The sequence below is a fragment of the Coptis chinensis genome, chromosome 1 (assembly GCF_015680905.1).
Source record: "Coptis chinensis isolate HL-2020 chromosome 1, ASM1568090v1, whole genome shotgun sequence".
Lineage (NCBI taxonomy): Eukaryota > Viridiplantae > Streptophyta > Magnoliopsida > Ranunculales > Ranunculaceae > Coptis > Coptis chinensis.
The window spans coordinates 80892186-80909256 of record NC_141456.1 but is presented as its reverse complement, the minus strand read 5'-3'; the positions used below and the strand labels follow the sequence as shown (position 1 = coordinate 80909256).

Here is a 17071-nt window from a genome sequence, read left to right as displayed (position 1 = left end):
CTAGCATCACTAGCATGTGTCAACCTATATCAATTGGGATGACCAAAAAGGGCCGCTTAATCAACAATTCTAACTCGCACAGAAAATAAACGAGCACATTGCACACAGATCATCAGCATGATGGCTACTATATAGTATTTACAGGTACTGGTCAACCAACCCCACCCAACTGCCCCAACAGGTTTTCCAACCCAAAGAAAACAAACAAAACAAAGACAGAAGAAATAACATCCTAAAAGTATCTTCTCAAAATCCATACACAGCATATTTGGGATGTCTATATACAATAACACCAATAAGAAAAACAAACCTCAGCACCAGAATCCCCGTCCAACGACAACAATTTGTTCTGTTCAGAATAACAATAATACTAGTAACAACAATTAAAATAGACCACCGTCATCATCATAGAGAACATTAATGATCAAATTGTCAAGTATACATAATTGATCACCAAACAACACAATTGCCACTGCTAAGCAGTCTTAATACATGATCAAGTATTTATCTTTTGCTAAGCACAAGGCATAAGATGATATCCCAGTACAGGAAACATTACCATACAATCTCTCAACATATGTGTTAGCCACAATGTTTAACTGTTTCAAGTAATAAAGCCAATACCAATTTTACTGATCAACATAGCAGCTTTGGTGAAAAGGAAACAGAGCTTTTTGACGGTCATCTCTATCACAATGTATGAATGAAGTTAGCTTCCAGAAGAATAGGAACTTTCACCAGCTGATGAGGAGTTCTCGTCTTGTAGCCGTTTCATTTCCTCATAAGCCCATTCAAGACCTGGGCAGTAATGGAGGGGTGGATTGAACCTGCTGTCATTGATATCATCTGGCAAGAAAGCGCCATTCTCAACAAGGAACTTGATTGCATCTCTGTTTCTTTCTTTAGCTGCATTATGGAGAGGTGTCCCTGGTTCAACAATAACAAGACCATATCAGCACTTCATTCTAAACATTAAAAGGCAAGGATAAGTAGAAGTCACAAGAACCAGATTCAGAAACCTACTACTAAGGGTGACAACTTATGAGATCTCTGACTCATAAAACTGCCATATCCATGCAACAAAACCCCTAAGATCTATCAAGTAATTAAGAAATCCGGTAAGAACACAAGCAGGTCCATACAGTTCATGTTAGAAATGATTTTATTTTCTTCAATCCATAAAAGTTAATGTTAGGAAATTAGTTGAAATTAGTTGCCAAAATCATTTTAAGCAGCAAACATTTTTTATTACTTAAAGCATATAACACACTACATTTAGCTATTACTTGCATAAAACACAGAACATACTGAAATGAAAAGGGGTTTACCATGAATGATCAATATATACACAAGGGTTCAATATCAACACTTTGTTCTAGGCTCCTCGACTGCATATAATTTGTGTCTTTAGCTATGTAATGATTTTTACAACTTACATGTACATAAGGATGCACCTTTTCAGACTTAGTCCCAATATAAATGAGAGATTGAGCTATTTTCCAGCTTTAGATAAGAAAAAAGTAACTTCCAACTGATAAGCGGCCTTTTACTATACCAAATTCCACAGATCAACTGAATAGCCATCAGGCAGGAGTGTAATGGGTTGCTGGGTTGAGTGAGTATGATTGAAATCAGCAATGCTAGGTAACTTCTTATGTAACATCTTACACTTTTTTTATGACAAATAAGGTGTAACATCTTACACCTTTAGCAAAAGAGAGCACATAATTAAAGATACAAATAAGTTACCAACCAAGCAAATCATAGCAACAAACTAGATTACAGCCAATGAGGTGTATTCATGCACACTGAAAGCCTCTGAAAGTTAGAATTTATAACACCACATGTAGTCATGTAGAAACTATCTTCTCTATTAGTGGTCATCGGTTCAACTAGCAGAGTAAAAGCTGGATTCCCCAACAGTCCCCTAATGGTAGAAAACACAAAAGAATGCAAGACATATCTACACAACCAAAGATACATACACTTTATTCAGAAAATTGAGTAATGGAAACTAAAAGTTAACAAGAGTAAACGTACAGCCACATGCACCCTTTGTTCTTGCATCAATGTTGGCACCACGTTCCAGTAATGCATCCATGACTTTAAGGTGCCCTCCCTGAGCAGCAAGGTGGAGAGGGGTCACACCTTGCCATTTGGGCCCCCATGCAGACACATTAACATCCATACCTTCATTCAAAAGCCGCTTCACCTGTAAAAGGAAAAACTCTGATTATCAATATCCAACAAGGCAGGTGCCATTATACAATAGAAACCTCGTAGTATTAATGCCATATAGCCATCTGCCCATCTTCAACATTGACAACAACATTGACTTTACAATATAAGCAATAGCTACAATGAAATATACTCTATACGAACCCACTGAACAAGGTCATTTCAAAGAAGATTTGAATTTAAACATCCTCCTTGATCATAGAATAGCATGAATTCTCACCATTAAACGTTAATTGACATACCTTAAACCATAGCTTTACTTGATAATGGAGACGAGTAGAACATGGTTCTTAGTTAATGCGTTTTTACATGATCATTGGGCATGCGTATTTATAGATAAAAGGAAGACGGTTTCCTAATTAAACGTTAAATCCAATATCCCATTACTATTGGACTTCTAATATATAGGAATGACTTCTAATTGCCAAAGTTCTAGAAGGACATTGATGCTTCACAATTAAAACTAGTGCTTTATTAAACACTGAGTTTTATTAAACACTGAAAATCCATATCATGTGTGGACACATTATTGACTTAATAAAATCTTACATTCTCTCACTTGGCCCACAGTTTGTAAAACAACTTTTTTAAAAGGACTCATTCTCGGTTTACCAAAAAACAACAAACATGCACTCGCAATAAAGAAAAATGCAATCAATCCAACTATCCTTATTAATTTGGCCATCATAATGTCATGATCACACAATTTACAAACGCAAGTTATGGCATTCTTGCGTAAGTATCACAACGTCATTATCAAACAATTTACTATGACTCGCATTAGTAAATTGTTTGGTAATGACATTATGATGGCCAATTACAGTTTCATGTGGGAAACAATAATAGTATAATACCCACATGTTAAAATAAATTTAGGATCTAGAATCACATTTACCATTCACAATACAAAGTCAACCAAAAGATAGTACCTTGATCCATAGCAATTATCACAAACACAGGAACTATTATTCTCTATTATTCTCTATACATTTTCTCTATTATTCTTGATGTATTGAAAACACTCAATTAAAACACAACCATTGAGCTAGTGTATTTATAGAGACAAAAGGAGAGAACACTTTCCTAATCGAACACTAATTCTAATTTCCCATAAGAAATGGATTACTAATTAGGAAGACCTTCAAATTGCCAATAGATTATAGTACTAGATGTATATTAAAACCTATGTTACATGGACACGCCATATTTTTAAAATAATCTGTGTCGGATACGTGTCCATGTGTCCATGTCGGACACGACACACGCACATATTGTACATGATATACTTAATTTTTGGTATTTTTTCGTGTCGGACACTTTGTATCTGTGTCGGATGCGGACACATGTATCAATGTCAATGTAACTTAGATTAAAACCCATGTTCTCGAATCTATTGGGGAATTGGGACTAGTGTTCAATTAGGAAATTGTCCTCTCTCCTTGTCTCTATAAATACACTAGCTCAATAATTGTGTATTAACCGAGTTTTTAAAGCACATTCAAAATTTTGAAAAAACACAAACAGAATTTGTATTCGTCATCATCATGTTTGTGCCCTAATTGCTACAGAACAGACTGTCTTTTGGTTTATTTTGTATTGTGAAAGTAATCATGACTCTAGATTCTAAATTTATTTAAGGATCATTTGGGATTAGTTTCGAACAATTGGCCATGTGACTTGCATATAATTTCTTTACACTTGTGATAAGTTTATTCAATCGTATGCTTAAGAGAGAACAATGCAACTAGGCTCTACAAACAATTTATTTTATTTTGGAAAAAAAAAAAAAAAAACGTGAAAAATAGGATACATGGAAATATCAAATTACTCTATTACACGCTCAAAACTAATAATCAGCTTCGTTCACTATAGGTGTTTTGCTTACACAGATAATCCAATCAATAACATGTACGAAGACATGTACTTCACATACAAAAAAAAATCCTAAGGTTGCAGATTGATTTTTCGTCAAAAATGGACACAAAGAGAACCTTTTTGATAACATTCTGTAAATGAGGCGCATCAACAGGACTGTCATCTATATATAGAAAACATATCACTTTTATTTGTTCCCAATTTGGTCTTTAACTTTATTTTATTTTCAGTTGGTTACTCTAATTAGAAAGTCTCTTTCAATTTGAAGTTCTAGCTAGCATACTATTCAATGTTAGTGAGGCCATTTGCTATAAAACTGAGTTTCCGAAATCTCCTGTTTCTAATTCTAAAGTTTCATATATGTTAGTTCGGTGTTAACTAATCTCTTGCTTCTATGAGCTAGTTTCCATCTAAATTGGTAACATAGAAACGATGATACTCTTGGAACTGAAGTACTAAAGACATGATTGGTTAAAGACGAGGATAAGTTGCTAGAAAAAGGTGATTGGCAATATCGATAAGCCATATTGTATCATCTCCAAAAGTCGAAGTGGTTTTAGAGAATTTTCAGTAACTTGTCCTCTTATTCCAACAGTGCCGATTCTAAGACTTCAACTCCACGAATATCATCGTTGTTTTGATACCAATGTCGATGTAAAATAACCCGCAAAAGCATGAAATTTGATGAACACCAATTAAAAATAAATATAAACCCTAAAAATAACAATTGGACATTTGGTGAAGAACCATAGAACTCAAAAGTTTATCTCAACTCACAAAATAACCAACCTCCTTTGTTTGTGACTACAAGCCCCTAGCTAATAATAGTAAATCATACTCCAATTAATAATATAATTAATATCGACATGCTGATAGTAATAAATTACCCAAAGAATAAAAGAATTGAGTTAGAAACTAATAATGATGGGATGGGTGCAGCTTGCAGCATGGTGGTACACATAAATAACATTGGGATAATATCGTCCTGTTAATATGTCCCATCATTTTTTGACAAAGACTCAATCCACAGAAACAAAAGATCGCGATGTACACCAATAAAAGGGAAGGACCCACCCCAATGTGGGAAAATATCCCTCAAACCTCAACCACTAATCTTCATAATCCATAAAGCATAACCACTGAATTGGTAGGGGGGCCTAAGGCCTTATTTATACAATAAAGTTGGCTTTCTAACAAAGAATTCCAGGCCAACTAGACTAAGTACTAATTCCGGGAAAAAAAAGTACTGACATAAACCAACTAAAAGTCTAAAACTAGGGGAATTATTATAATCAAAACTAGTAAATAAAAATATAAAGGGGGGGTATAAACTATATGTTATGGTCCACAAGGTTATGAAGACATCGTCATACATTAGGCTCAACCTCAATGCCCATCCACGTGACAGAATGGGTTGATCAATACATAAACGACCTTCATAGCCCATAATGCATAGTCATACCAAATAACCCAAAAATATCCCCATTTCTAAATCCCATATATATCCTCTCGTCTCATTCTTTTTAACGACGCTTTAGTTTAGAAAAACACATGTTGCAGTTCCTTATACTAAAAACAGTGTCCAAAATTCTTCTACAAGTATCCAAAAAGTGTGTCCGTGTTAAGAAGGAATTAGGGAATGTACCTTACCTAAGTATCTAAGTGTCCGACACGGACATGATACAAACCAACATCATTAACGGAGAGCACTCCGTAGGTGTGGGCATCTTCAAATGTTAAAACAAGAGGGCTAACATGTGAGAGCTGAGATAATGTCCTCAAGTTGGGGAAGTGTGTATTTCTCTTTTTTTCGTTCTCAGAACCTAACTGACTTGCTAAGAGGGTAGTTTCAATCATCAAAAGAGGTCAAACAGTCATACTCTCTTGCAATGTCACTTCTACTCTCTTTCATTTCTGAGTTGTTATCTTATAATTAAAAGTTTGACAAAAAAACTATTAGCATACTAAGCCCATAAGTGGATTCCTTTACGGTCAGTAAACGAAAAAGTATTGTGGCCATTAGAGTTTAAGTGGGACCTTTTTTTTAATCGTCAAAAGTTAATAAATTAATAGAACCACAAAGATTAAATCAACGCTTGAGTAATTGGCCAGAAACTAATATCTCACGACTGAAAGAAACCCCCATCACCCATAATATAACCTGCAAACCCAAAAAAATGGAAAACAAATGACAAACAAGCTAAAAACAATAAAAGATGTGCCTAATTCCTAATATTAAGATGCCTACAATAGCAGAACCCTGCTCCCTGCTGTTGCATCAAGCCATCAACCATCCTCAACCCTCACGGAACCACGTAGTTGCTCTCCACCTCCTCCTCAAAGTCTTCTTCCCCTGAATCTCCCTCCATATAACGTTTATTGGAAAATTCCCAATCCAATTTTTCCTCATCCGAAGATCGCTAGCCAAGATGTAAGAGACAAAATGAGGAAATGGATAGGATCTTAGGTACTTCCTATGTCAAGACAGACATCACCCCCAATAGCTTGTATTTGTACAATCATTCTTGTGTTGGTCAACAGAACTGACATCTCTATTAAATGACCAAATCTTTCTAACAACAGCACCTTCTAATCTATATGAAGGAGCAAGCTTAAATAAGTTCCCCAATTTCGGTAAAAAAAAAAACTCCTACAGTAAAAGAAAGTGGAAACATCCAACTGTATATAGTCAAAATAAAAAACAGAATTATGAGTTAACTAACCTTTTTGAGATCTCCTTTTTTGGAAACAATATGAAGAGAAGTCCAACCTCTATCATCCATATCAACAGCACATCTATACAACAACCTCCTCCCAGATAAATTTCTCTTATAAACCGAACCACCAGATTCTTCTTGCCCCATCATAATTCTTATTATTTCTTACTCAGCAAATAAAAAAAAATTTAAAAAAAATAATATATATGAAAGATTGATGGGTGAAATTAACGAGAATAGTAGTTACCCATGCCAGCGGGTGCAAAAGGATTCAAGCCGGGACCAAAGACACGAAGATTTTCGGAAGTAGAGAAAGAGAATGGGAGAGTTGGAGATGCGATAATCATTATTATTTATAAGAATGATGATGAGGAATAAGGAATAAGGAGTAGTAAGATTATGTTTTCAGATTGGAAGAGAATTGGAAAGGAACATGGAGAAGAACAACAAGAGAGAGAGCCAAACCCTAGTAGTAATAATAATAATAATACTAGCCTTCTCTCTATATATATACTAGCATACGTGTACACGCAAACTTGAAATAGAATTACAGTTTAATGACATTTATACCCCTTTTAAATACCATAATTTAATCTTAGACCCACCATAAATAGAAAATAGCAATGAGGATAATTTAGGAAACTAAAAAATCCAGCCGACCCAATCGATACTGTTACGGGCGAGCAGTTTTCTTTACGTACAGAAGAAGAGGAAAGAAATATATGGATATGGATACCTAGTGGTGTCCGGGCCGGGCCAGCGCCCTCAAACAATGAAGCCCTCGTGCTAGCTCTATCCTCATTGACCTCGAGGGCGCCAATATTTAAATCTCGAAGCCTTTATCCATCCCTCAACCCTCTCGAAAGGGCTTGAGAGCCAAACGTGAGGGCCAGATACTATGTTATATACTAGCCAATATGCCGGCCAACCGGCTTACTACATTAATAGTTGATTAGTTCTAGCACAATAACATATTATGAAGAAGTTATGAAGAACGCACATCCGTAATGCTATTAGATGATATTACTAAGTATAATTGTTTCTTCCTGGAGGGAGGAGGGTTTTTAAGCCATGCCTCTTATATGTGCACTACGGCAAAATCCAACATAAAGTTTTGAAGTTGTTTTGGGCATATTTGTGATAGGACTTGCCATTTTTTAAAGTTGACTTTGGATAGCACGGCATAATTGCAGAAAAACATTATTGATAGGACTAGTTTTCCTTTAACTCTTGAATTTTATTGACAGACCCCATATTGTGTTGGGCAGACTCCAACAAAAAAAAACAATTATTACAAGTGTGTCATTGGTCCCAAAAAATTAAAAAAAAAAATATTACAAGTGTGTCATTGGTCCCAAAAAATTGAATTCGAAAACTCCAAGCTTAAACGACCCGACTAGGTCATTCATTGTGCAAACCCAACGATGTGGCCACACCGTTTGGACTGAGTCCCTAACGATGTGGCCACACCGTTTGAACTAAGTCTCAAACGGTATGGCCACATCGTTTGAGACTTAATCTAAACAGTGTGGCCACACCCGGCTAGGTCGTTCATTGTGCAAACCCAACGATGTGGCCACACCGTTTGGACTAAGTTTCAAACGGTATGACCACATCATTTGGACTAAGTCCCAAACGGCTTGGCCACATCGTTTGAGACTTAATCCAAACAGTGTGGCCACACCCGGCTAGGTCGTTCATTGTGCAAACCCAACGATATGGCCACACCGTTTGGACTGAGTCCCCAACGATGTGGCCACACCGTTTGGACTAAGTTTCAAACGGTATGACCACATCATTTGGACTAAGTCCCAAACGACTTGGCCACATCATTTGAGACTTAGTCCAAACGGTGTGGCCGTTTGGGATTTGAACTTTAAAAAAAAATATAAAGTTCTATTTTTTTGGCATTTAAGACTTAGTCCAAACGGTGTGGGTTAGTCCAAACGATGTGACCACATCGTTGGGGACTCAATCCAAACGGTGTGGCCACATCGTTGGGTTTGCACAATGAACGACCTAGCCGGGTCGTTTTTGGGGTTTTCGAATTCATTTTTTTGGGACCAATGGCACACTTATAATAATTGTTTTTTTTTTTGGGTCTGCCCAACACAATATGGAGTCCGTCAGTAATAGCTCTTTGTTTTTAAGAGATGACAAAACATGGTGCTTGCATATTAGCATTGGGCCGCCATTGGTACACGGTACACATAAGTTTAAGTCTAGGAATTGATAGCTCTGTTGTCCTACCTGCCCCTTGATGTACTTGAATCATTTGGTGTTGCGAATTTCCTTGGAATATAAGACATAATACAAAGTAAAAGGAAAAACTAGGAGTTCAGACTAATGACTTAAAAAAATTAAAATTTTCAACCGAAACAAAAGGAAATGGGTAACGTTCCAACCTTATATGAAAAATGGCTGGAGAGTAATGGGTTTCTTCACAGTAGACCTGTCATATATGGAAAATACTGGATTTTCTTTTTTTCCCGATAAATGAAAATACTGGATTCCAACAAAAGTATTAACACTTTCAATTACAACATAAGTAAATATTGATTATTAAACCCTATAGGATTACAAACTGATCGTCAACCATGAATCAACTTTGACAATTAAAAAAATCATCATGAAATTATAACCATGACACTGTGCTATGTTCATTAGAAACCTCACCGGAGGCCTTGCTATACAACGTTAGTATTTTAACCAAATGCTTCAGCCGTCTTCTGCGGTTTTCTCCACCAAAGCATGTTGTTTTGTGGCATCAACCATTTCCTTTTCATTATTCTTTCCCACCCTGCTACCTTCTTTCCATTGCATGTCAGTAACACTAGTTGCTTCCTTGTGAATTGGTTTGATGTTGTCTTAAATATAGTAGCGTAGTCAACCAAATATAGGTATAGCTGTAAGTTAAATACACAACAAAAGAGAGCCACAAAAATTACATCCAAGAATCCTGATGTTTAGCATTGCTAAAATCCATCTACAAAAAAAAAACAATGTTATTTCTTTGCTGAATTTAACTACAATATTTTCAAAACCTAAACCAAAATGAACATCCAAAAGACAATATTGAACTACTCCAAGACTAACTACAAACTCACAATACTACGACAACAAATTCATTCCCAAGAAATATCCGCTCAAACTAATTAAAATCATATGTCCATTAAGGAGCCAGATTTCGGTGAGGGAATGTGGTACTTCTATCAAGTATAGTCAGATTTCTAAAGCAGGAACTGGAACATGCTTTGATTGCGGAAGCAAACAATCAGTTCATCAATTAATGTTCATCACTGGAAATGGTTAGCTATTTCTCAAATGAATCCAAAAAAAAAAAAGTATCTCCTATAAATGAAAATGGTTTTCTTGTCACAAAAAGTCATGCAGTTAGATATTATCTCTTTCTTGAGGGTGATTTCTACACGCAAAATTTTGGAAAATTTTTACTCGATAGAAAGGGTCACCAAAAGAATGTATTCACAAACCCACCATTACCCTAAATTTCATACGATATTTTATTGATAGGATTCTAATTGTAGTATGTATGTCAATATAAACCTAAGTGCACACACAAAAGTAGGTGTTTTTAGAGGTCCAAGCACATAAGAATATAAGATACACTATGATTGAAGAGTTGATATATGTAAAACTCATTATATTATATCATAGTGAGTACGTGCCAGTCTTCAAGTCATTCAAAAGGCTAAAGTTATAATGTGCCTAGATTTTTTTATAAGACATTTGTTTAATTTGAAAAACATATACTTAATAGTTATACATACCTACTTGCTATATAAAAAAATTCCTTTTTAAAAAAAAAAAAAAAAAAGGAAGTTCACAACCTAATTCTTTTGACATTCAAAAAGCCAATTTAAAATGTTTCATAAGCAACATTCAAACTGCAAATTTTACCTGATTCACTTGACATGGATAAAACCAATAGGGATATACAATCAGTGTACTAATAATGATTCACTTTATGATTTCAAATAATGATTCATTTTGCTACATTATAATGCACACAATAAAAAAGACGTAAACCTTCGAAAAAGAGAGACATAGCACACACCAACAACAAGCTTGGAATGGACCATCTCAAAAACTCAGTTATTTATGGGAACAGAATCTCGAACCTCACATAATACTGATCCTTTATCCATGCAATTTCAAAAATGAGACGAATACGTGTATTTCTTGTTCAACTTTTCGGGACCCTAAATCAAAATAACAACATGATTAACAACGAATCATAACAACATTGGGAACTTAACTGATGGACCTTGAATTTACCCCATCATTTGGGAACTTAACAAAATGAGAAATTAAATCCATCCATCTAACATAAACACAGAATTTCCCTTCGACATAGTTGTGTTTTAGTACGATAATAAACTCTGAGCAACAACATCGAAGAATAAGTAAGCCACAATAAGATATCCCCTTCTCCAAGGCTTCCACGCCATCTACTATACTAATTCTCTTGATTAAGAAACTAAGTAGCTCTTGACCATTGCTTTCTTCACAAACATAGTATGTGCTTCATAGTCCTAGTTGTTAGTTTTATGAATAGACTTTCTGCTTAATTTGAGACTAAAAAGATAATTTGTTATCAGACACCACCGCATAAAACCATCATTACATTCCAATATTCCAACACCGATTAGAAATAGATCTAATTCATCTCAATATTCCAACTTCAACAAATAATATCTAACTCAAGCAAGAAGCTAAAGTTGAAGAATGAAAAAGGACTTACCCTACTTTCAAGCTAGGCGAAGATAAAGTTCTCCTTCAAGAGATGCAAACACATTGGAAGAGCATTTACCAATGGATACCATTAGAAGAGCCGTATAATTTGCAAAAGGGTAACTACATGTTGATAGCTTGAAATTTTGGTCAACACTATATCGCTTACTTAAGGACTTCGATCAGCAATGGTTCAAAAACCCTATAACTTTTATGGAGTTTGTTAACACAAACGAATTGTATGGTCAACCATGGTGCATGCCACTTTAGGTCCAGGAGTCATGGAAACTTTTGTTGGGAGGCCTCCATTTCTCTATAAATAGTGGAGGATCACCATTTGAGCTATCTTAGATTTATAAATGGGTAGTCTCCTTTACTGTTTGGTCTCTAAGACTAAGTAGAATTGAGAGACTGCAACAAAATTGTAATGTTTTTACTTTTTCATACAGTTAATACAAATTCCACTTACAGAGCAAAAGAAAAGTTGCTAACACAACAATACTATTAAATTATAGGGCAATTAAAACTTTGAATTCAGTATCGTGAATTTGGACAAATGAGCAAAAAACTTACAAACACCGTATCTGGTCAGTTAAACGGAAAGTTTAGTTACCAATTTAGAACTGCAGCAATCGATTGCAGATAACCTAAAAGGTTCATTAAAGTAAATTCACAGTTTCAGCAAAGGTTTCAGTTGATGGTAACCAAAACTGAAATTCGAGCTCATCAATTGCACATACAAATAACATTATGAACAACCAATATAATGGTAAATGAACTAAACATGACCTATATTGAAAGAATAACCCCAAATTAAGATCCAGAAATAAATAATCTATTCAAGTTCCACAGCAAATATCTTTATAAAACTATCAAATGGAAATACACACTTGGAAAAAAAAAATCAAAGAATGGAAATATTGCGAACCTGTTAAGTGAACCAAAAGCAATCTATTATAACTTAAAACAGAGCAATTTAGAGAAATGGATATTGAAAAGGGAAACTATGAAACAAAATGATATACTGGGAAATGCTAAGAGTTACAAAAGAGAAACTACCTGAAATGCGCAGTTTCAAGCCTTTAGGGGAGAGAATGTACGGACATTTTCTTTCCGACCGAAATGTTTCACCATGAGAGTATTGTGAAAACAGAATGCTGGAGATGGAGAGATTTAGGACTTTTTTAAAGTGAAAAATAGAAAAAAGGAAACTTTGAAATATGCTTTAAACAGTTGCCAAATTACAAATAACACTATGCTTGGCGAAACCACTAAAGTCATTAGAGAAATTCCAGTCTTAGACTGAAAGAGAATTTAGTAAGGTTAACTTAAAATGGAAATACATGGGAGTTTGTTTATCTTTAATTGTTGTCTCAAGCAATTGTCGAAGTTCTAACAAATTAAAAAAAAGCGTGACTATTTATTGTTACATGAAAATTTATGTCATTCATATTGTTAAAACCAACTTGCAATTGCTACCAAAAGTAGTAGATTGAGCAAAACTGCATCAATAAAGTGACACTATCTATTCACACAACACTATACCTACAGTGCTTGCTCAATAAATCAAACACCTAACACACCTTATGGGTGCACACAATCACACATTTGAGAGAATAGTAAAGATAACTCACTTTACAATTGAGTTTATTGAGTTCGCACATTGTTTTCATGTTTTCAAAACTATGAAATCATTACAACTTAAAGCCTATTCAAATTGGGAAGAAAAGAATATGAATTTATATATAAAAGAAGTGTATGGAGTATGACACTGTAAGAGGCATAGAAAAACAAAGAGCTTCTTCTATTCACAGGACAACAAAAACGTCTATTGATCCAAAAAATATAAAAATAGAATAATATAACCCACAAACCTCTTTAAGTTTTAACATTCATTTGTGTTAGTCTTGCATCCTCTCCATCAAATAGAAATCTTTTGCGCAAGTCATTCATCCTCTCCATCAAGTTCCTATGCATTATCAACCATATATAAATCAAAGGCTACTATTAGCTAGATTGACAAACATTATATCTAATGTTAACAGTTGGGTGGTAGCGTGGTCATTCTTTCAAATATCATACTTTTGGTAGTAGATATTATCAAGATGAAGTCAAACCTGACGATAAGATTCAAGAAAAAAAGGGACAGTTCACGGTGATATGGTCATGGTGGCAAAGCAACATATTCAGAATTGCCTTCTTTATCACATCAAAACCTCCCTCCTCTCTCATGCTCTTAGTACTGCATCATAGCTAATTCTGTTGGATTTGCTATCAAGAACCATTAATGTCCAAAATCAAGGACCGAACCAATAACAAACAAAATAAGACTCCCAATAAATTTGCATTTCCTAAGAAAAGTACGCCAAACGCAAAAATAAGCTCCCAATTGAAAGAACATCAAACAGTTTAGTCCAAATAATGATGAAATAAGGCAAGAGCAACTGACCATGTCAATACCGGCATCTATTGCAGCTAGAATAGAGTCTGAATAGTTTGCATGAGGTGGGTCGATAATCCTGTCTACACCCTGCCAGTCCGAGATAACAAAACCCTGCAAAAAGCACACAACGTCGAGGCTGAAGTTTGGGTATTGAAATAAAAGCCATAAGAACAAACGACAAAAGAGAAATAATACCCAAAGAAATAGCACCATAACGAACAACAGTTAAGCCCATATAATTAAAAAAAAGACAAGTGTTCGAGGCATACCACTTTTAAGAATTGGAAAAGCACATGGATGAGAATTGGGAAAGCACAAAGAACGGGATAAGCAACATTGTTAATAACACCACTAAGGAATTTTAAAGAACCCATAAAGCAAAGGATAAATAAAGGGGCATTCAGCTGTATGGCCATATTAATCAGAAGCTGACAAAGAATAAATAAATAAGGCTGTGTTTAAAACCAACAGTCAACAATTGGGATTGTCTTCAAAATTTTAGCTTTTCTTTTCATTTCAAGTCCTACAAAAATGTCTTTCAACTCCATGGTACGAAACTACGCACTTTTGCAAATCCTACAAAATCATGGAGGTGGACCTCCAACTTTTTACAAACTGTTGTGGGACAAAAATCTTTAAAAAATCATAATTTAGCTGGAAATGAATACGGTTCCTACACTTTCGGGATTTAAGTATTCAAACAGGGTATTCATCATTCTTTGGTGATCCTAAGACATCAAAATACGGTATTTAAAAAAAATCTGAATTTAACTAAGGTTGTGTTTGGAAATGAATAGCTTTTCTTTTCATTTCAAGTCCTCCAAAAATGTCTTTCAACTTCGAAACTATGCACTTTTGCAAATCCTACAAAATTTAAGTATTCAAATTTGGAAAGGGTATTCAAACAGGGTATTCATCTTTTGTGACCCTAGACATCCAAAAATCTTTAAAAATCTGGGATTTGGTGGAAATGGACACATATTACAATCCTAGACATCAAAAATCTTTAAAAATCTGAATTTGGAATGATGAATTTCGGGGTATTGACTTGTTGGTGACCCTAGACATCATATGGGAGGACAATCGCAAAATGGAATGATGACAAGTAAGCAAAGTACAATAAGCAAGTAGAGAAATGGATGTGATAGGGTAAATAGTGGTGTTGATATATGCAAATCTCTCGAGCCATTTCAACCTTCCACCATAACCATACCATATAGGGCAATGTGTCCGAGGAGAATTTCAACAAAACCCGAGCCAACCGAAGCACTTGATTCAGACGATCCGAAAGATTAATAGGAGTAGACCCTTTAAAGGGCTGGGGATGAGGCATGCGGTATATTGATCGCCAACCACGGGCATGCATTTTGAATCTGTTAGAATATCTTACGTAATGAGAACCATAGATCCATCCAATTTGCAAAGTCCAAAAGTTATCAGAAACTTTAAAAGTAGAACTATTTAAGTGAACATAGAGAACCAAAATGTTTTTAGCATGGATAAATTTATATTCCATATGAAGAAAGAACTAAGCAAGATCAACTCCAAACATGAAGCCATTGAAGCCAGCATACCTCCCTTCCCCAGTCCGACTTGTCCTCATAACCACAGTTGATAACATGGATAACTTCTTTAAAGAGAGTCTCAAGAGATGCTGACTGAGGGACACCACCATGTTCCGATCCATAAGTGTCGATGCAACAAAAATAGTAGACTGGCCAAATCTTTTCTCCAAGCTCATCTGTGACATGAGCAGTGACTTCTCATCATCAAATCCAGCACCTGATTATGATAGTAGAGAAGACTATCCATTCAGCATCTCAGTAGAAGCAATCTCTTCTTCTTCTTCTTCTCCGAGATAGAGATTTTAGAGATGTAGTGCCGCTTTTGGTTTTTTTAAGAGAATTTGCATTGTTTCACCGAAGACCTCTTCTTGTTCAGGAGTCAAATCAACAGGTTTCCCATTGTAAATCATCTTCACTCCATGTCCTTTTTTCTGTGTGTGAGAGAGACTTGAAACTTCAATAATGTTGGTAAGGTTATTGCAATAGTTTGATTTAATTTTGGAAGAAGAACAAGAGAGAGTTTGAAGAGATGATTTTTTTTCGAGTTGCAATTGAAAAGAGAGTATGGAAAGGGGTTTTATTTTTTTTATCTATTTTGGGTTACTGAGCAATTGAAATCGGCAAAAAAGAGAATAGAATTCATTTTTTATGCCGAATTATTGTAAAATCTGATATGTCAGTCTTAGAGAAAAAAGGGAGGTTGACGTGGGTCTCGGAGCATTCTCAACTACTCAGTATTCACTAGCCACTAGCCAATTAGCCCGCCTGCGGCCGGGCATGTTACATTGATAGTTCAGTTTTTACTTTTATCAAACTATTAACAACTACAATACAGGCAGTACCCAACATTACCTGCCATTAGTTGCATTATCTACCATTGGCAGAGTATTGAGTGACCTTCCTCCATTGAAATATAGTTAATGCATGAGTTGTATAAAAAAGATCCCTCTTATTGGTACGTCACCCTCAAAGTTATTGAATGATAGATTTAAACTTTCTGGAGCACCAAGGTTTTCAAGAAGTTTAGGAATTTTTCCTGACAGGTTATTTCGTGAAAGATCGATATCTTCAATACCTTTCAAACTGCCAAAAGAAGAGGGGACGACTCCTTGAATGAAAATATGAAATTACCTTGTAAATAAATATTAGAAAACAAAAATGAAATTCGGTAACTCAACTATGCCTTTGGTGTTCATTATCAGCGCAACTACGAAAGCATCGCGAATGGGCATTTTACAATACAGATTAGGCAACATTACCCCTATGGTCTTTCCAATGAAACAACTTAAGATGACAACTTGAACAACCCACACATTCCCATCAAGGGTAAAAAAATCTGTCGTCAATCCACATAGAGTGTAAAAGATTGGCATGAACAACACTGAAATAAAGCAGTCGAACTTCTCTTCTAATGCAGATCCTAAAGGTGGTCCATATGGTATAGCCAAACCGAATATAAATGGTGCCATTACATAACCTTG

The 17071-nt window shown here is 35.3% G+C and overlaps 1 protein-coding gene and 1 long non-coding RNA gene across 5 annotated transcripts; both read right to left on the bottom strand.

Annotated features, from left to right (window-relative positions):
* Positions 1-365: 365 nt before the first annotated feature.
* Positions 366-7334, bottom strand: LOC147525392 (phytochrome-interacting ankyrin-repeat protein 1-like). Its single transcript, XM_086606997.1, has 4 exons — positions 7078-7334; positions 6837-6994; positions 2041-2212; positions 366-927 (listed from the first exon to the last, which is right to left on the bottom strand). The coding sequence occupies exons 1-4, from the start codon at positions 7175-7177 to the stop codon at positions 710-712; spliced, it is 648 nt and encodes a 215-aa protein (XP_086463123.1). The 5' UTR covers positions 7178-7334; the 3' UTR covers positions 366-709.
* Positions 7335-9367: 2033 nt separating this feature from the next.
* LOC147525391 (uncharacterized) lies at positions 9368-14681 on the bottom strand. 4 transcript variants are annotated; one of them, XR_015221556.1, is made up of 5 exons: positions 14032-14681; positions 13700-13933; positions 13457-13551; positions 12642-12739; positions 9368-12510 (listed from the first exon to the last, which is right to left on the bottom strand). It is a non-coding gene; the product is annotated as an uncharacterized LOC147525391 (long non-coding RNA). The 4 variants fall into 4 exon arrangements; XR_015221554.1 differs by having other exon boundaries at positions 13457-13933; XR_015221557.1 differs by having other exon boundaries at positions 9368-12229; positions 13457-13933.
* Positions 14682-17071: the final 2390 nt, after the last annotated feature.

What these genes read in the sequence shown, in the direction of transcription:
- LOC147525392 (XM_086606997.1), bottom strand. Translation starts at nt 7,177, where the DNA reads ATGATTATCGCATCTCCAACTCTCCCATTCTCTTTCTCTACTTCCGAA. An exon ending in AAAAAGGAGATCTCAAAAAG is followed by an intron (nt 2,213 to 6,836) that starts GTTAGTTAACTC and finishes TTCCTTTTACAG; the next exon opens with GTGAAGCGGCTTTTGAATGA. An exon ending in AACAAAGGGTGCATGTGGCT is followed by an intron (nt 928 to 2,040) that starts GTACGTTTACTC and finishes TTGTTGAACCAG; the next exon opens with GGACACCTCTCCATAATGCA.